This window comes from Pristiophorus japonicus, chromosome 2 (genome assembly GCF_044704955.1).
Source record: "Pristiophorus japonicus isolate sPriJap1 chromosome 2, sPriJap1.hap1, whole genome shotgun sequence".
NCBI lineage: Eukaryota > Metazoa > Chordata > Chondrichthyes > Pristiophoridae > Pristiophorus > Pristiophorus japonicus.
In genome coordinates, this window is record NC_091978.1 from 359,239,158 (window position 1) to 359,260,382 (window position 21,225).

General features: G+C 43.2%; 1 protein-coding gene across 2 annotated transcripts in view; it reads right to left on the bottom strand.

The window, feature by feature from the left end:
• aimp1a (aminoacyl tRNA synthetase complex interacting multifunctional protein 1a) overlaps positions 1-16,022 on the bottom strand; it is a 61,914-nt gene extending 45,892 nt beyond the window's left edge. Inside the window, exons 1-2 of one of the 2 annotated variants that reach the window (XM_070872588.1) lie at positions 15,954-16,022; positions 8,461-8,594 (exon numbers count right to left, since the gene is read on the bottom strand). In XM_070872588.1, coding sequence (XP_070728689.1) covers positions 8,461-8,569 — 109 coding nt within the window. In that variant the 5' untranslated portion in view covers positions 8,570-8,594; positions 15,954-16,022. Of the gene's footprint in view, positions 1-8,460; positions 8,595-9,227; positions 9,323-15,953 lie in introns of those variants that run through there. The other variant, XM_070872587.1, reaches the window with a different exon arrangement.
• Positions 16,023-21,225: the final 5,203 nt, after the last annotated feature.

Here is a 21,225-nt window from a genome sequence, read left to right on the forward strand (position 1 = left end):
AACTCCTCAAATAGCTGGCAAGTTAACAGTTTTGAATAGCCAGCCTATTAAATAGCTCAAGTCTATGTAAGTGATTAACAAGGTTCAGAGCTTACACAACCTCGTCTTTACGAATGGCGTGGTTGAGTCAATCTTCCCTGAAACACAGGCCTTAGCTTCTGGAGTGTTGAGTCAACGAGCCCCCTTTTGGCAGTAGGGTTTTCTGTTCCACTTGGATCTTCAGTGCCAACTGCTTCACAGTCCGCTCTCTCTGATCTCAGCCACTTCAAAGTGGCATCTTTCTTTGCCTGCAACTGGCTGGTGAAGCCTCAAAAAACGAATTTGGTGTTTTACTCCTCGTCCTAATACGCTGTACCTTTAAAGGCACCTTCCTTTGTCTGCTATGTATAGGTTCTTACAGAACAAAGAACCAAAGTGAACTAGCAGAGAGGCTGCTACTCCTACAAAGATAACAAAAGACGTGTTCCCTGTAGAAAAAGGTTAGTACAGACTGCCTACTATAACTGACTACCAATTGTCTAAAACTGAATGATCAGAGAGGTGCAGAACTCTCTATTTTTGTATCTTGATATCAAAGGGAGGTGTCCCAAAATTCATTAAAAAAATTAGGATGACACTGGTGCCAGTACGTCTCGACACTGCGCCACCTCCACCCTTTTGCCAATCAAACACATAAGAACATAAGAAATAGGAGCAGGAGTAGGCCATATGGCCCCTCGAGCCTGCTCCGCCATTTAATACGATCATAGCTGATCCGATCATGGACTCAGGTCCACTTCCCTGCCCGCTCCCCATAACTCCTTAAGCCCTTATCGGTTAAGAAACTGTCTATCTCGGACTTAAATTTATTCAATAACCCAGCTTCCACAGCTCTCTGAGGCAGCGAATTCCACAGATTTATAATCCTCCGAGAGAAAAAATTCCTCCTCATCTCAGTATTAAATGGGCAGCTCCTTATTCTAAGATTATGCCCCCTAGTTCTAGTCTCCCTTATCAATGGAAACATTCTTTCTGCATCCACCTCATCAAGCCCCCTCATAATCTTATACGTTTCGATAAGATCACCCCTCACTCTTCTGAATTCCAATGAGTAGAGGCCCAACCTACTCAACCTTCCCTCATAAGTCAACCCCATCATCTCCGGAATCAACCTAGTGAACCTTTTCTGAACAGCCTCCAAAGCAAGCATATCCTTTCGTAAATATGGAACCTAAAACTGTATGCAGTATTCTAGATGTAGCCTCACCAATACCCTGTATAACTGTAGCAAGACTTCCCTGCTTTTATATTCCATTTCCTTTGCAATAAAGGCCAAGATTCCATTGGCCTTCCTGATCACTTGCTGTACCTGCATACTAACCTTTTGTGTTTCATACACCAGGATCCCCAGGTCCTGCTGTATTACAGCAGTTTGCAATTTTTCTCCATTTAAATAATAACTTGCTCTTCGATTTTTTCTGCAAAAGTGCATAACCTCACACTTTCCAACATTATACACCATATGTCAAATTTTTGCCCACTCACTTAGCCTGTCTATGTCCTTTTGCAGGTTTTTTTTGTGTCCTCCTCACACATTGCTTTTCCTCCCATCTTTGTATCATCAGCAAACTTGGCTACGTTACACTCAGTCCCTTCATCCAAGTCGTTAATATAGATTGTAAATAGTTGGGGTCCCAGCACTGATCCCTGCGGCACCCCACTAGTTATTGATTGCCAACCCGAGAATGAACCATTTATCCCGATTCTCTGTTCTGTGTTAGTTAGCCAATCCTCTATCCATGCTAATATATTACCCCAACCCCGTGAGTAACCTTTTATGTCAAATGCCTTCTGGAAGTCCAAATACACCACATCGACTGGTTCCCCTTTATCCACCCTGTTCGTTACATCCTCAAAGAATTCCAGCAAATTTGTCAAACATGACTTCCCCTTCATAAATCCATGACGACTCTGCCTGACTGAATTATGCTTTTCCAAATGTCCTGCTACTGCTTCTTTAATAATGGACTCCCAACATTTTCCCAATCACAGATGTTAGGCTAACTGGTCTATAGTTTCCTGCTTTTTGTCTGCCTCCTTTTTTTCAAAATAGGGGCGTTACATTTGCAGTTTTCCAATCTGCTGGGACCTCCCCAGAATCCAGGGAATTTTGGTAAATTACAACCAATGCATCCATTATTCCTGCCGCTAGTTCTCTTCAGACCCTAGGATGCAAGCCATCAGACCCAGGGGATTTATCTGCCTTTAGTCCCATTATCTTACTGAGTACCACCTCCTTAGTGATTGTGTTAAGTTCCTCCCCTGCCCTATAGCCCCTTGACTATCCGCTGTTGGGATATTTTTAGTGTCCTCTACCATAAAGACTGATACAAAATATTTGTTCAGAGTTTCTGCCATCTCCATGTTCCCCATCGCTAATTCCCCAGTCTCGTCCTCTAAGGGACCAACATTTACTTTAGCCACTCTTTTCCTTTTTATATATTTGTAGAAACTCTTGCTATCTGTTTTTGTATTTTGTGCTAGTTTACTTTCATAGTCTATCTCATAGAAACATACAAGATTCTGACGGGACGGGACAGGTTAGATGCAGGTAGAATGTTCCCGATATTGGGGAAGTCCAGAACCAGGGGACACAGTCTAAGGATAAGGGGTAGGCCATTTAGGACTGAGATGAGGAGAAACTTCTTCACTCAGAGAATTGTGAACCTGTGGAATTCCCTGCCGCAGAGTTGTTGATGCCAGTTCATTGGATATATTCAAGAGGGAGTTAGATATGGCCCTTATGGCTTAGGAGATCAAGGGATATGGAGAGAAAGCAGGAAAGGGGTACTGAGGGATGATTATATTGAATGGTGGTGCAGGCTCGAAGGGCCAAATGGCTACTCCTGCACCTATTTTCTATGTTTCTATGTTTCCCTTTCTTAATCATTTTTAAACACGATATATGTGAAGTCCTGTACCTGTCATCTGACTTGCTGGGGTCTGGCTATTTCCCCAGCGAGACAGACTTTCTGTCTATGATTGTTACGACCACCCGCCCCCTCCCCCCCATACTGACCGATTTCTAGAGTTTTTCGATATAAATGAAGAGAGGTGACATTTTTATGTTCCATTATCCTTTCCACCCGAGACCAAAGCTAAGGATAATGAGGTCTCATATGACCAGTCTGTAGTATAAACACAAACCCTTCTGGTCCAATTAACCTACAGGTTTTATAGCTTTAATTAATTACTTTATGGCCTTTATCTTAGAAGATTTTATGGCCAGAAGCTTGGATGATGGTTAGCTTCCATTGTGTTAGTTAAACACCTTCACCAGCATTCAGTTCAAGAATTGAACTCCATTTTGTTTCGTCAACTTTCAAGCTAAAACTCCATTTTAGGGCATTCAGAGAATTCCAGAGGCGAGGTGAGAGCGACTACCCTTGACATCAAGGCAGCATTTGACAGAGTGTGGCATCAATGAGCTCTGGTAAAATTGAAATCAATGGGAATCAGGGGGAAAACTCTCCAATGGCTGGAGTCATATCTTTTTGTTGTAGGTCAATTATCCCAGCCCCAGGACATCGCTGCAGGCATTCCTCAGGCAGTGTCCTAGGCCCAACCATCTTCAGCTGCTTCATCAATAACCTTCCCTCCATCATAAGATCAGAAGTGGGGATGTTTGCTGATGATTGCACAGTGTTCAGTTCCATTCGCAACTCCTCAGATAATGAGGCAGTCCATGCCCGCCTGCAGCAAGACCTGGACGACATTCAGGCTTGGGCTGATAAGTGGCAAGTAACATTCGTAACACACAAGTGCAAGGCAATGACCATCGCCAACAAGCGAGAGTCCAACCACCACCCCATGATATTTAACAGCATTACCATCGCCGAATCTCCCATCAATATCCTGGGAGTTCACCATTGACCAGAAACATAACTGGACCAGCCACATAAATACTGTGGCAACAAGAGTAGATCAGAGGCTAGGTATTCTGCGATGAGTGTCTCACCTCCCGACTCCCCAAAGCCTTTCCACCATCTACAAGACATGTCAGAAGTGTGATGGAATACTCTCCACCTGCCTGGATGAGTGCAGCTCCAACAACACTTAAGAAGCTCGACACCATCCAGGACAAAGCAGCCCACTTGATTGGCACCCCATCAACCACCTTCAACATTCATTCCCTCCACCACCGGCGTACCGTGGCTGCAGTGTGTACCATCTACAAGATGCACTGCAGCAACTCGCCAAGGCTTCTTCGGCAGCACCTCCCAAACTCGTGAACCTCTACTACCTAGAAGGACAAGAGCAGGAGGTACATGGGAGCACCATCACCTGCATGTGCCCCTGCAAGTCACACACCATCCTGACCTTGGAATATGTCGCTGTTCCTTCATCGTTGATGGGTCAAAATCCTGGGACACTCTCCCCAAGAGCGCTGTGGGAGTACCTTCACCACAATGTACTGCAGCGGTTCAAGAAGGTGGCTCACCACCACCTTTTGAAGGGCAATTAGGGATGGGCAATAAATGCTGGCCGTGCCAGCGACGCCCACATCCCAGAATGATTTTTTTTTTAAATCCCCCACAAAACCTGTGGCAATTTACAGGACATTGTTCCTACTGACTCCAAAAACAAAACTTAACATAGAAAGCCACTACACACTACATAAAGTCCATAATGTCCTTTTCTTCTAAGTTACATTAGTATCAGAAAGTGGGAAATTGGTACCTTTTTAAAACAATAATTGTATAACAATCCAGTGATAAATAAACGATCGCCTGCTGAGAAAAATAATAACCAATGTTCCTTAACAAGAAAAAATTTAGTGCAACAGTATGACTTCAGTGCCAATTATGGGCAGTCTTGTACTCTGGTCTCACACAACTAGACACTACATGGCAACTGCAAAAATTTGTTTCACTCAGGAGTATTAGTCATTGCAGACTTCCATACACCTTTCATGGCTAGATTTATAGTTTGGACCCAGAATAGATCAAATCCCAAATGAATACACATTTAAGATCAAATTAAAGTAATTGGGCCAAAAAATACAACGGTCTTTTTTTCTTCTTTGTTTTCTCTCCTTACGCAATTGAAAGCAGGAACTCCTGCTGGTGTAGTTCTACAGGCAGCAACCACCTTCTGGCACTTCAGCCAAGAGACTATTTTTAGGCATGAGTGTTCGACAATTAATGTTGATGATTTCATCAAACGTGGGAACTAACACAACCAAGCCATGTCCTCACTTGTTAAGAATATAAGAAATAGGAGCAAATGTAGGTAATTTGGCCCCTCAAGCCTGCGCCGCCATTCAAGAAGATCATGGCTAATCTGATCATGGACTCACCTCTACATCCCTGCTCACTCCCCATTACACTTTATTCCCTTATCGCTCAAAAATGTGTCTATCTCCACCTTAAATATATTCAATGACCCAGCCTCCACAATTCTCTGGGGCAGAGAATTCCATAGATTTACAACCCTAAGAAATATCCTCTCTGCATCCACCTTGTCGAGCCCCCTCATTATAAGTTTCAATAAGATCACCTCTCATTCTTCTGAACACCAATGTGTATAGGCCCGACCTACTTAACCTATCCTTTTAAGTCAACCCCCCTCATCTCCAGAATCAACTTAGTAAACCTTCTCTGAACTGCCTCCAATGCAAGTGTATCCCTCCTTAAATACGGAGACCAAAACTGTACGCAGTACTCCAGGTGTGGCTTCATCAATACCCTGTACAGTTGTAGCAAGATTTCTCTGCTTTTATACTCTATCCGCTTGCAATAAAGGCCAACATCCCATTCGCCTTCCTGATTACTTGCTGTACTTGCATACTAACTTTTTGTGTTTCATGCACAAGGATCCCCAGGTCCCTCTGTACTGCAGTACTTTGCAATTTTTCTCCATTTAAATTATAATTTGCTTTTGCATTATTTCTGCCAAAGTGGATAACAGCACATTTTCCCACATTATACTCCATCTGCCAAATTTTTACCCACTCAATTAAGCCTGTCTATATCCCTTTGCAGATTTTGTGTGTCCTCCTCACAATTTGCTTTCCCACCCATCTTTGTATCAGCAAACTTGGCCAGATTACACTCAGTCCCTTCATCCGTCATGAATAGATTGTAAATAGTTGAGGACCCAGCACCAGACTGTGCGGCACCCCACGAGTCACTGTTTGCCAACTGGAAAATGACCCATTTATCCCGACTCTCTGTTTTCTGTTAGTTAGCCAATCCTCTATCAATGCTAATATATTACCCCCAACCCCGTGAGCTTTTATCTTGTACAGTAACCTTTTATGTGGCACCTTATCAAATGCCTTCTGAAAATCCAAACACATCACGTCCACTGGTTCCCCCTTATCCCCATGCTCGTTACATCCTCAAAGAACTCCAGTAAATATGTCAAACATGATTTCCCTTTCATAAAACCATGCTGACTCTGCTTGATTGAATCATGCTTTTCCAAATATCCTGCTTCTACTTCCTTAATAATGGACTCCAGCATTTTCCCTGCTTTTTGTCTGCCTCCTTTTTTATCTTGACACACAGCAATTAGAAGGGGGAAACCCTGGTCAAGTTTTCCCTTCTTGGCATTCGATTTGAACCAGAGCTGAGTTCCAGACCCCTATATCCTTTCCCTCACCAAGACCTCCTACTTTCATCTCCACTACTGCCTCAGCTCATCTGCAGTTGTTAGCTCTAAATTTGACTATTCCAATACTCTCCTACCCGGCCTCCCACTTTCAGATCATCCAAAACTCTGCTGCCCGTATCCTAACTTGCATCGTCTCATTCACCCATCACCCCGAAACTCGCTGACCTACATTGGTTTGATCCAGCAACGCCTCAAATTTAAAATTCATATTCTCATTTTGAAATCCCTCCACGGTCTCGCCCCTCCTTATCTGTGTAACCTTCAACAGCCCTACAACCCTCGAGATCTGTCTTCCTCCAATTTTGGCCTCTTGCGCATCCCCAAATTTCATCACTCCGCCATTGGTGGGTAAGCCTTCAGCCTTGTCCCGAAGCTCTGGAATTCCCTCCCTAAACTTATCTACCTCTCTCTCCCCTCCTTCAAGATGCTCCTTAAAACCTACCTGTGACCAAGCTTTTGGTCACCTGTCCTGATATCTCCTTATGTGACTTGGTGTCAAATTCCATTTGATAATACTCTGATGAAGAACCTTGGGTCGTTTTACTACATTAAAAAGGTGCTATATAAATGCAAGCTGTTGTTGTTCTTAACTAAGGAATATTGAGATCAACTGTACTGCAGTCCCACTGACTGACTCAGTGAAAATCGGGGATTAAAGCACCTTTAAAACAAAACACTACTGCTACACAGCATTTGGAAAGAATAGTTACAGCAGTAGTAAATATCATGCGTTCAGGTCAAATATTCTAAACCCACTATTAGCAGTATGAGATTTAAAGGTTTAAGACAAACAGGATTTATAGGCAATATTTTAATATATCAGAAAGAAAAATAATTCTCAAGAGTACCAGAAATCAAAGGGTTCCTACTAGTAGTGCTGCAAAGCAATTGGGATTTGGGAGACATGAGGGCTACTCTTGGCTGGACAATTGAATATTACTGTAAAGTTAACAGGTTGGCATGGTATTTCTTTGTTGTCAGCATGCCTATCATCATTTTAGGCGGTCCCTCAAAACGAGGATGACTTGCTTCTATGCCAAAAAGGGACAAGTTCACGGGTGTTTCAATGAAGGACCCGAACTACATCCTGAAGGGTGGAAGATGCCTGTGCGTGAATTTTTTTAACGTGGAATGACCGTTGCACACCAGCCACCACACGGGCTTGACAGAGCTCGGTCTTGGTCCGATGGCAAGGGTTAACCAGGACGACTGGAGACCAGCTCTGCTGCACGTACCTAGTGTGCACACATATCATAGAGTGGGCTGTCCTGTGCTGCCCCTGGAACCCTGGCTCCGAACTCGCGCCTCCCCATGGCCCCGTTCACGTCCCTCTACAGTCTCTCGCCGCTCCTTCGCCCCGACCTCGCCGCTCCTGCTGTATCTGCCCACGCTCCAATCACCGACCTGGATCTTGATGACGACACTCTTCACAGCCGTCGCCCTCCTGCACCAGCTCGCGCTGTACCTTGCAGTGGCACGCCTCCACGCCGCTCCTGGGCCTCCGCTCACCGCTCCTTTTATGGCCTCGACCTGCTGCTGATGTTCCCTCGCAGGTCGGGGCCTCCACACGCCGCTCCTTTTATGGCCCCGACTTGCCGCTGATGACCATCACCTGCTTATACAGCAGTACTGAAAAGAGTTGTGAAAGTCAATGGTTTAGACAATCATATCCATCTAACTGCCAATGCATGCAGTGGAATGGGAATTTCTTTTTAGACATGGAGAAATCCTAACTAAGAAAACCTGTGGGAAAAGGGTAACATAAGGATACATCAATAAACCAGCATAACATTCCAAACTTACTTGCTTTCTCTTTAAGTAATGCCACCTGCTGCTTAAGGTATTCAATGACTTGGTCAGCCTCTATCGCTCTCTGCTCCAGTCGGTTTAATAGAGCACGATCACTAGACATCCTTATCAGCTGACGAGCTAGAAACCTGAGAGAAAAGACCAAGTTCATCAGTGCCCACACAGATGCCCATCCACAACATTAAAAAAAAACACATCTGGAAATGCTAGTTTTTTTTTTTAGAAACCAAGTGTCACAAGAACAAGCTTGCATCATTGATTTACAGAACAAATTATGAACAGAATGCCAATGGCTAGTGCTTTGATCCTGAAATAAACAGGCCTTTTAGGAACATACTGCAGCAGTTTTGGTGTAATTTTGGGCAGTAAAGAGGCAGAATTGATTGCTACTACTGTACTTCTTTCTTTGCATGCCAGACACGAGGCTTTCAAAGCAAACGCTCTACTCTGAACTCCTTCACAGCATGCGAGCCAAAGATGGGCAGAGGAAACGTTACAAGAACACCCTCAAAGCCTCCCTGATAAAGTGCAACATCCCCACCAACATCTGGGAGTCACTGGCCAAAGACTGCCCTAAGTGGAGGAAGTGTATCCGGGAGGGTGCTGAGCACCTCGAGTCTCATCGCCGAGAGCATGAAGAAATCAAGCACAGGCAGCGAAAAGAGCGTGCAGCAAACCAGTCCCACCCACCCCTTCCCTCAACGACTATCTGTCCCACGTGTGGCAGAGACTGTGGTTCTTGTATTGGACTGTTCAGTCACCTAAGGACTCATTTTTAGAGTGGAAGCAAGTCTTCCTCGATTCCGAGAGACTGCCGATGATGATGACGACGACGATGATCTTTCTTCGGCTAAGTATGCTTTGGGGCTCCTGTACGTTTTACATGATAAAATCCTAAATTTTAAAAAAAGTGTTTAAAGCAGATACAACGAGGAAATGTCGACATCCTCCGCAACGGCTCACATGTGACATTTGAGAAAACATCCAGAACCCATGCTGTGCCCATGTAAGGAATCATTGACTTCCGGAGAGGAGAGAATAAGGAAGAAAATTAGGGGGAAAAAGTCTGGTACTTCGTAAATATATTGTATTTTCAAGGGCAAAATATAAAATGTATCAATTGAAGTACAAGCACATAATAACTGCTTTAATTTTAAATTGCAAATTTCATGCAATATTAGATTTTGATTTGAGTCTTGCCTCTACTCAGAGCACAAAGCGACATTTTGATCGATGTTTGAGGATTTCAAAAGACAAAAAGTTCCAAGTAAACAACGGAAGTTGCTAGTCGGGCAGTCAACACACATTTGTCGCAAGACTTGAAAGGTGTAACTACAAAATTAAGCAGCCTTAAATAAAACTAGAAAACTATTGGAAACATTTTTGCCCTCTCAGGATAGCAGATACACAGCAAATCTCATTATTTAAGATTTTTGTAAAAACATGGGATGATCAATTGGTTAAGAACTGGATTAAAGGCTATAATGATAAATCAGGATTAAAAATAATGTTGACCGATATCCCAGAGTAGTTGCTTCTTCGGCTTCATCACCAATGTTTTATCTTGCAAACTACGGTTTCATCTCCGACCTCTCTTTCCTCTTCAAAATCTTTGAACGTGTTGTTACCTCCCAAATCCATGCCACCTTTCCTTTAACTCCATGTCTAAAACTGTTCAGTCAGATTTCCATCTCTGCCACAGCACCAAAATGGCCCTAACCAGTCACATCCTCGGTGACTGCTGCATTATCCCTCCTCGACCTCTGTACAGCTTCTAAAATGTTCAACCATACCATCCTCTTTCAACTCCTCTGCTCCATTCTCCAACGTGGTAAGATTTTTCTATACTAAAAGGTGCTATGTAAATGCAGGTGGTTGTTCTTCTCAGTGGTTTTATCTTTACTTATTCGCCTCTTGTTGGAAGACTAAAGTTAGGAATGTTCCTGACATTACATATTCCACATATAAATCATAGGATGTTGCAGCACAGATGGAGGCCAATTGGCCCATCATGCCTGTGCCGGTTCTTTGGTAGAGCTATCCAATTAATCCCACTCCCCTGCTCTTTCCACATAGCCCTGCCATTTTTTCCCCTTCAAGTATTTATCCAATTCGGTTTTGAATTTTACGACTGAATTTATTTCCACTACCCCTTCAGGCAGTGCACTCCAGGTCACAACAACTTGCTGTGTAAAAAAGTTTCCTCATTTCACCTCTGGTTCTTTTGACAAATCACCTTAAATTTGTGTTCTCTGGTTACTGACTATCCTGCTATTGGAAATAGTTTCTCTAAATTTACTCTATCAAAACCATTCACCTCTATCAAATCTCCTCACACCCTTCTCTGCTGCAAGGAGAAAAACCCCAGCTTCTCCACATAACTGAAGTCCCTCATCCCTAGTACCATTCTTATAAATCTCTTCTGCACCCACTCGAAGGCCTAGTCATCCTTCCTAAAGAGTGGCGTCCAAAACTGAACCTAATACTCCAGCTGAGGCCTAACCAGCGTTTTGCTAAGGTTTAGCATAATTTCCTTGCTTTTGTACTCCATTCCTCTATTAATAAAGCCAAGGATCCCATATGCTTTTTGAACAGCTTTCTCAACTTGTTCTGCCACCTTCAAAGATTTATGTACATACACCCGAAGTCTCTCTGTTCCTCACCCCCTTTAAAATGGTACCATTTTAACTTCGTATTGCCTTTCCTCTATCTTCCGACCAAAATGTTTAACTTCACACTTCTCTGTTAAATTCCATCTGCCATGTGTCTACCCATTTTACCAGTCTGCCTATGTCCTCTTGAAGTCTGTTACTATCCTCCTCATATCAGAGTTTCGTATCATCTGCAAACTTTCAAATTATGTCCTGTATACCCAAGTCCAAGTCATTAATATATATCAAAGAGAGAAGTGGTCCTAATACTGACCCCGAGGAACACCACCGTATACTGAAAAATAACCGCTCACCACTACGCTCTGCTTTCTTGTCCTTAGCCAATTTTGTATCCATGCTGCCACTATCCCTTTAATCCCATGGGCTTTAATTTTGCTAACAAGTCTATTATGTGGTACTTTGCAAATGCCTTTTGAAAGTCCATGTACACAACATTAACCACATCACCCTCATCAATGTTCAGATGATATTGTCTATTGAAAGGAGCAAATTCAATTAGTTCATCCTTTGCTTTCGAGCATGGTTGGTCAAATTTTCTAAATTAGAGCCAGTAAACAAAACTGTACTGACAAGAACCATAAATTGTGGGGTTTAGCAATTACATTGAAATTACAGTTCAGAAACAAGGCACTCAGCCGTACCACTAGTAGTGGTCTTAATCCCAGTGCCCGCCCTGTTCCCATATCCCTTTATCCCCCGTTCCTTCAACCACCTATCTAACCTATTGTTAAAAGTTGACATGATCCCTACTTCAATCACGAACTCCAGTAGTGTATTCTATATTCTTACAATCCTGTTTAAATAAAATCTCTCATCCTTTGTCCTAAATCTCTTAGTTATTATATCTATGTCTTCTCATTAGTACCCAAGTTCTGTAATAAAGCACATCTCCAGCCTAAGCAATACAATTTTAAACTTGGAGGAGGCCGAGAATGTATATTCTTTATTTACTCAAAATATTTAAAATATAAAAATCTCAAGATACCCTTTTGCTAGGTTATTAACATATATGTAGCCCATGACCCTAAATTAAAATTAATCCTAAATTACCCAATTTAACTTTTGTCACCCTGTTAAATTACAAAGAACACAAACAATCTTTACAGGAGGAAGAGTAATACATAAGATGAAATGTGCAAGTGTTCATTTATTGAGCACTGTGGCCTTCATGCTTTTGTTTTGCCTCATAACCCTCCTGTGAAGCGCCTTGGGATGTTTCACTATATTAAAGGCACTATATAAATACAAATTGTTGTTGTTGTATTCAATGAATAAAAGATTAAACTCACCGATACCACACACCTCACTTACACATCAAGCAATTGCACTAGCATCTCCACTGTTACAGGGCAATATCAATAAGCTGTCATGAGGTCCGTCAATAGTGGATAGTTTTCTAAAGGAATGATTATTAGCTGCTATCGAATTAGTTCCTTTCTGACTAGTCTATGTTTAAAATGGTGTTTTCAGGGCTGCACTTTCGCCACTGAAAAACCTTATACATACCGTATATCCCAATCAGTGTAATGTTTGGAACAATTTATTTCGAAGCTCTTGTGCACACTGGTTTGAGAACATGCCAAGTCTGCTCCTCATTGTAAATATGGTACTGCTGAAGTCCTGTACATTTCCTTCCCCCGCCTCACATTATAAAATGCTGTATCGTGCCACAGTATGTTAAATGGAATGTAATTATTTCTCAGTAAACACAATGGAAATTATTCATATTAACCTGATAAAATCCTCCTTAATCAAAACAATCCTTTGAGGTATTCTGCAAGCAGTCGGTTAGTTTAAGAATTTTATTCCTGACCCTAATAACTTCTCGATTAAGATCCACTTTAAAATATTTGGCAAACTTGTCAAATGAGTCTCGTCAAAAGATTGAATGGTGTGTCTGTTTGTGCGCGCTCACGCACTTTCCGTCCTAACTTTTGTGAAAAGTGCCTGAGAGGTTTTCACTGTTAACTGTGTCACATCTGGTGACCCTTTCCCAGTCACATTTTTAATAAGATTTTTTCCATTAATGTGACAGTGACTTACATTGCCCCTCCTCCTCTGCTGCATCCCGCCTCCTGCCCACCGCCAACTTCCTTAAAACTCATTTTTATTAAATTTACACAAATAATATATAAATTGTGCTATTTTTATATAGCTAATGTCAATTTTTTTTAAGTTACAATGTGTACTGTGGGTTGGGTTGGGAGACCTGGTTGTGCGGAAATGGCCCTGATCAGATTCCCGAGCCTGTTTCTCCCCTTGCTGTGCTGCACTCCCTTGCACCTCTGCCCACCTCACTCCCTTGCTATAATGGCCTGCTTCAGAGAAAAAAATTACAGAGAACACAGAACTGGCAGGTGGAGCAGCTAGGACACAGCAAAGACTCAGCACTTTTCCTTTTCATTAATTAATGGACAGGGTGTGAGGGTTACTGAATATTTGTGGGAACAGGTGCTTTTGGAATTCATCACAGACTATATTCCTTTTAAAAGAGAGGGTAAAAATAAATAATGTGCAGCAATATAAAGGTTCAAGGGACAAAATTAATAACATGCAAGTATTTTTTTTTTTTACATTGAGCCCTGGTAACTGCAGTGGATAAAAATTGTGTAATTTTCCCTAAGTCTACTTTAAATGGTCTGTAAGCATGAATCCCAGTAAATGTTAATACTCATTTCAGAGAATAATGGACCAGGGTGAGCCTCGGCTGGGTTACCATTTTACTGCATGTCATTATTTCCTTTAATGTGTGTTATTTTGGATTTTTGAGGCTATTTCTCCATAACCAGGTAAATTAATGAAACTGGGACTATGTTCCCCAACCCAACCCACAGTATAAAAATAAGTACAGAATGTGCGACTTCAACGTGAGAACTGAATTGCGTCAATGCACCCTGGTCCAAATATCCACCACCCGCTAACCCCACTTTACCTGAAAACTACATGTGAAATCTTGACAAATGATGTGACAACGCCATAGAACATTGACAAGTATATTGGAACTCGCTACCACAAGGAGTAGTCGGGACAAATGCATAGATGCCTTTAAGGGAAAGTTAGATAAATACACGAGGGAAAAAGGAATAGAAGGATAAGCAGATCAAGTTAGATGAAGTAGGGTGGAAGGAAGCATAAAGCATAGACCAGTTGGGCCGAATGGCCTGTTTCTGTGCTATAAATTCTATGTAATATAAATATGTAATATACTACGATATCAATGACAGATTCAAACACAGTTCATGCCATATTACAGGCAGGCATAAGTTATCAGACATTAAATTAGCAAAACAATTTAAAAAGTGGTACAACACAACAGGATGCTATACAACACAAGAACTTGCATTTATATATCATCTTTCATGACCTCCGATCCCAAAATGTTTTACAGCCAATTAATTAAGTATTTTTAAAAAAATGTAGTCACTGTTGTAATGTAGGCAAACGTTGCAGAGAACTTGCACACAGCAAGGTTCCACAAACAGCAATGAAATAAATGACCAGTTTGTCTGTTTTGAATAAAGGAGAAACTTTGAAAAGCATTACTCTCTTTCAATGAACTGTTTATATGGCTTCTAAAGTCAGAAAAACTATTGCAATAACCGACGACACCTATTCAGGATAGGAAAGCATCAAGCGAAGTTAAACAACTCACTCTTACTTGGTCCTGGGAGAAGGAAATCAAGTGGACACAAAGCCACTTCAGACTTCTTAAACAACACTATTGTGACTGGCATCATCTGAGTTGTGGGTTTAAAAAAAGACACTTACCTACTGTGAAATTATTCGTGAGTTATATATACAGATTACAGTTAAATTGAATTTCGATAGGCAGATTTAAACTATTAAATTAGTTGCACATTATTGTCAAAGGCAGCATGTGACTGAACAGAATACGGGAAAGTGGAGTGGAGGGGGTGTTTCATTTGTTATTTGCTAAGGTAATTTTTAGTCTGGTCTGAAGAAACTCTGAGCATGTTATGTGTTTTCCTTTGTTAGTTTTGATCAGTGTTAGTGGAAAAAGTATAAGTTTAAGGAAAACCGGCGTCAACTTTTTCCACCCACAAAAATGAAGAAACGTGTAATGGAGATAACTATACTATAGATAAGGGCCCGATGCCACTGTCTCAAGTCTAAATACAGTACAGGTTGAACCTCCCTTATCCAGAACCACCCCTTGTCCAGAACCATTCCTGGCCACCGGGTGGCGCATGCGCAGAACTCCGGCATGAACAAACTGAAGTCCTTCCTCGCTGCCGACTCCTGCAATCCCCCCCCCCCCCCCGGTGATCTCTCTGCCGTACTCTCAGCCCCAATATCCCCTTCCTCAGTACCTGTACCATCCAATTTAACGTGATCACCCCTTGTCCAGAAAAATCCCTTATCCAGAACAGGCCAGGTCCTGAGGGTTCCGGTTAAGGGAAGTTCAACTTGTACAGCAGCAGTGTAAATGGAATGCACACAAACAGTTTTGTTCTCCCAATACCTATTTTTACATTTTTTTTTTTAAAAGATAGGACAGTGCAGCAGGGAGCATCCGAACTCGCATTAAAACATGCCGTTTAAAGTCCTCAGGAAGTCCAGACCTTTTGAAATGCAATTCACACCAGGCTAGAGTTATACTGCAGCCAGTGTTAAGCCATTGTCATGCTAGACATCCTCCTGAGATGTGCTTTGTGCTCCTATTACAGATATACGGCACACTATATAGGAATTACAACTTAACATGAGTGCAAAAATATTACTACAACCATAAACACTTTAAAAAGAAAATTAACTTTCAAAAGCTAGTTATGTTTCCGTAATAGCTTTCTGCACCTTTGAAATTGAAGCACTAAAGATGATATTCTAGTTGCTTCCCGCCTAGGACAACTTCGGAATTTGAAACCGTATCCAAATTTGCTACATATGAAGACGAAAACAAAAATTATGGATAAATTAGACTTCAACACTCCATCGCAATAGTGGCAATGCTGGTTTTGATTAAGTTGTCAAAAAGATGGTTCTATTAATAACTTAAATGATTTTGGTAACAGAGCAACAAACCTTTCGACAAAACAAATAGAACAAAGTGCATCTTGAAAAGTAGATCCAATCTACTATCTCAAGAGACAGGATTCAGTTTTCTTTTCTAACCACATGGGGAAGACCAGAACCAGGGAACACAGTCTTAGGATAAGGGGTAGGCCATTTAGGACTGATGAGGAGAAACGTCTTCACTCAGAGTTGTTAACCTGTGGAATTCCCTACCACAGAGTTGTTGATGCCAGTTCATTGGATATATTCAAGAGAGAGTTAGATATGGCCTTTATGGCTAAAGGGATCAAGGGGTATGGAGAGAAAGCAGGAAAGGGATACTGAGGGAATGATCAGCCATGATCTTATTGAATGGTGGTGCAGGCTCAAAGGGCCGAATGGCCTACTCCTGCACCTATTTTCTATCGCTTCTTTCTATGTGCTACAGATCAGCTCAGAGCATTAGACAAAATGATCATGGTTCGAGATTTTTAGTTTTTTTAATTCCCGGATTAAAAAAATAAATCCGAGTGAAAATCAGGGAGAAAAGTTTACTGTAACTTGTACAGAAGGTTTTGGATATTTAATCAATTAGTTTTAAAGGATACAGAAGGGAAAATTGGACAGGAAAATCAGGACAACAAATTCGGTGCGCTGACCTCTGGGCCAGTTTTCCTAATCCAAACTCCCCCTAAGTGCTGCTCTGTACCGGGAACCTCACCCTCAGGTAGTTTTAAATGGTGTGTAATGGTAGTGTAAATGGTGTATTAGAGACTTCAAGCGCAGTTTGAGAACAGACAACCAAGTATAAAAAGACACCAAAACATGGGATTTCAAGAAACTGAATAGGTTGGCAATAATGTCAATCGTATAGGTAGTCAGGATATAAAAATCAAGCTATTAATAAAAATACAAAGAAGGCCTTTATTGGATGTGACCCTCACGATTAAAGGGATCAAGGGGTACTTTTGTTAGAACAGAGGAGATTAAGGTTATTTGATAGGACAGAGTACATCTGAACAGACTGTTCCCAGGCATCTAGAATGAGGGGATGTAGATAGAAGAGTAAATGAGAGAGAGATTTAGGACATAGAAACATAGAAAACAGGTGCAGGAGTAGGCCATTTGGCCTTTCAAGCCTGCACCACCATTCAATATGATCATGGCTGCTTTCTCTCCATACCCCTTGATCCCTTTAATCGTGAGGGTCACATCTAACTCCCTTTTGAATATATCTAACGAACTGGCCTCAACAACTTTGTGGTAGAGAATTCCACATGCTCACAACTCTGAGTGAAGACAGAGCAGAGAAACTTTTAGCACAGACTTGTGAACCTGTGAATGCACTAGAGGTAGTGAGTGAGGCAGAGACAATTTCAACATTTAATAGGTTAGATAGGTCGTTGAAGGAAAGAAGGGTTATAGAACCTGAGCAAGGCCATGGGATTAGGACTACTACTCATGTGATAATGCACTGGCTGTGAAGCATTTCGGGACATCCTGTATGGGTGACACAGCTTTATATAAAGGCAGTCTTTCTCTCTCAGAGATGAGGCTCAGTACATCACATAAATAATATAGCACAGGAGGCCATTTGGTCCATCATGTCGGTGCCGGCTCTTTGAAAGAGCTAGCCAACTAATTAGTCCGATTCTCATGTTCTTTCTCCATAGCCCTGAAAATTTTTCTTTTTTAAGTATACATCCAATTCACTTTTGAAAATTACTTTTTACCCTTTCAGGTAGTGCATTCCAGATCATAACAACACACTGCGTTAAAAAATTGCTACTAATTTCTCCCCTCATTCTATTGCCAATTATATAAAATCTGTATCCTCTGGTTACCGACCCTCCTGCCAGTAGAAACAGTTTCTCCCCAACTCCTTGATCATATAACTTTAATTCATTCATAGGCAGTCCCTCGAATCAAGGATGACTTACTTCCACGTCAAGAAGTTCACAGGTGTTTCCATGAAGGACCTAAAATTCCAGGTCCAGAACTAAATCTTGGAAGGGTGGAAGATGCCTGTGCATGGAATTTTTTAACGTGGGGTGGCCATTGCACCACACTGGCTTGAGCTAGGTCTTGGTCCAGTAGCAAGGACTACCTCTATTTAAACACCTCTATTAAATCACTCCCGAAATTTATCTGCTTCAAGGAGCTCAATCCTAGCTTCTCCAGGCTCTTCACCTATCAGAGGCCCCTCATCCCTGGTACCATTCTAGTAAATCTCCTCTGCAACCCTTCCAAAGCCTTGACATCCATCGTAAAGTGTGGTGCCCAGAATTGGATACAATACTCCAGGTGAGGCTTAACCAGAGTAATATATATTTGTAAATGGTCGGATGTGTGCAGAAGATGTGCAGCTGGCCAATCTGAATTAAAATACAGATGATTTTGAGGCGTCCCATCCAGCAGAAATTGGTCCTGGAAATGGTGGGGTGGGTCTCATTGGATGTTCCCATCCTTGTTGTGGCCACCTCCATTTTCCCCTATGCCTACCACTGGATGACCAACCAGCTGGCCTAAGTGAGAAGATATGCCATTTTAATCTGGTTGGGGTCTTACAACATACCAACAACCTGGTTTGCCATTTCAGGATGCTTGGGTGTAGCGTGCCTCTACATTGGGGAGACCAAGCATAGATTGGGTGATCGCATTGCTGAACACCTCCTTTCTGTCCGTAAGTGTGACCCTGAGCTTCGAGTCGCCTGTGACTTTAATTCTCCACTCTGACCTCTCCATCCTCGGTCTCCTACATTATTCCAATGAAGCTCAACGCAAGCTCGAGGAACAGCACCTCATCTTTCGTTTAGGCACTTTACAACCTTCTGGACTCAACAAAGAGTTCAAAAATTTCAGAGCGTAACTGTTGCCAATCTTTGCCCCTGCCCCTGCCCCCGCCCCCCCGCAAAGCCGGTTTCTTTCTTTTTTTCTCCTCCTCTCTAATGGCAGTTTGGTCATTATCCCACCATTCACACCCTATCTTTACTAATGTTTTTCTAACTCCTGACATTACTATTTGAATTTGGGCCATCTTCCATTTTGTCTCTCCTCTCTGCCAACCTATCACAGACCTTCCCTTTTGTTCTTTCTTCCCCTCCCCCTGTCAGTGCTTGTTAAGAATCTGTTCTTTTCGAACACTATCCAGTTCTGACAAAGGGTCATCGACCAGAAACGTTAACTCTGCTTCCTCTCCACAGATGCTGTCTGACCTGCTGAGATTTCCAGTATTTTGTTTTTATTCCAGATTCCAGTATCCGCAGTAGTTTACTGTTGTAATAGAAGGGTGGGGGTACACAAGAGGTAGTGTGAACGGAATCGAAAATTTGGGGTGGGGATGGTTGTGGGTCTGGATGAGATTACAGAGATAGGAAGGGGCAAGGCAATGGAGAGATTTAAACACAAGGATGAGAATTTTAAATTACAGACAATGGGGGACCAGGAGCCAATGTAGGTAACTGAAGACTTGAGTGATGGTGAGTGAAACCTGGTGCGGGCTGGCATATGAACAGCAGAGTTTTGGATGCGGTGAAGTTCAAAGGGTGGAGGGTGGGAGGTGGACCAGAAAAATATTGGGGTAATTGAGTCTGGAGGTAACAAAGGTATGGATGAAGAAGCTGGACAGAGGTACAAATTGAGAGAGGTGACATTATGGATACCGTCAGGGAGTTGCAGGTGAGATAAGAATGGATTTGGGAAGCAACAAGATGTTCAAGGGCATGGACAGTGGTTGGATATGGGGTAGTAGTTATCGGGGACCGAATTCTCAACATTTGTGATATGTGCACGAAGACCTTAAAGTTGTGAAAGAAAATTGATAGGGCCCAAGTTTCGGCCTCAGTTGCTCCTGATTTTTTGGAGCAACTGGTGTAGAACGGAGTATCTTAGAAATTCAAATTCTCGGCATTTAGCTTGCTCCAGTTCCAGTCAGTTAGAACAGTTTCACTTTGGAACAGAATTTTTTTCCAAAAGGGGGCGTGTCCGGCCACTTACGCCTGTTTTCAAAGTTTCGGCAGTGAAAACTCACTCCAAACTAACTTAGAATGGAGTAAGTGAAGATTTTTGTACGCTCGAAAAAACCTTGTCTGCACTTTAGAAAATCAGGCGTAGGTTACAAATCAGGCGTAGGGAATGGGGGGCGGGGGGGGGTTTAAAGGGAAGTTTACAAACATTAAACACTTCAGTTTTACAAATAAAGAGCCATCATCAATAATAAATGATAAAAACATCAATAAATCAATCCAAAAAAATTAATAAAAAATATATTTTTTAAAATCAATAAATAAAACATTTTCTACTTACTAACTGCAGCACTGGGAGCCCTCCAACAGTGTGCTGGGATTCCCCCCCCCCCCCCCCAGTGTGTCTCTGTCAGCGTCTCTATCTCTCTGTCTGTGTGTGCGTGTGTCTCTCACTTTGTCTGTCAGTGTCCGTGTTTCTGACAGCGACGGGAGGGGGAGGTGGGGGGTAGAGGGGGAGAAGGGGAGAAGGGGGGGGGCGGGAGGGGGAGGCGGGAGGGGGGGGCGGGAGGGGGAGAAGGGGGGGCGGGAGGGGGAGAAGGGGGGGCGGGAGGGGGAGAAGGGGGGGCGGGAGGGGGAGAAGGGGGGGGCGGGAGGGGGAGAAGGGGGGGGCGGGAGGGGGAGAAGGGGGGGGCGGGAGGGGGAGAAGGGGGGGCGGGAGGGGGAGAAGGGGGGGCGGGAGGGGGAGAAAGGGGGGGCGGGAGGGGGAGAAGGGGGGGGCGGGAGGGAGAGAAGGGGGGGCGGGAGGGAGAGAAGGGGGGGCGGGAGGGAGAGAAGGGGGGGCGGGAGGGAGAGAAGGGGGGGCGGGAGGGAGAGAAGGGGGGGGCGGGAGGGAGAGAAGGGGGGGGCGGGAGGGAGAGAAGGGGGGGCGGGAGGGAGAGAAGGGGGGGCGGGAGGGAGAGAAGGGGGGGCGGGAGGGAGAGAAGGGGGGGCGGGAGGGAGAGAAGGGGGGGCGGGAGGGAGAGAAGGGGGGGCGGGAGGGAGAGAAGGGGGGGCGGGAGGGGAGGAGAGGGGGAGAGGGGGGAGGGGCGGGGAGAGGGGGAGGGGCGGGA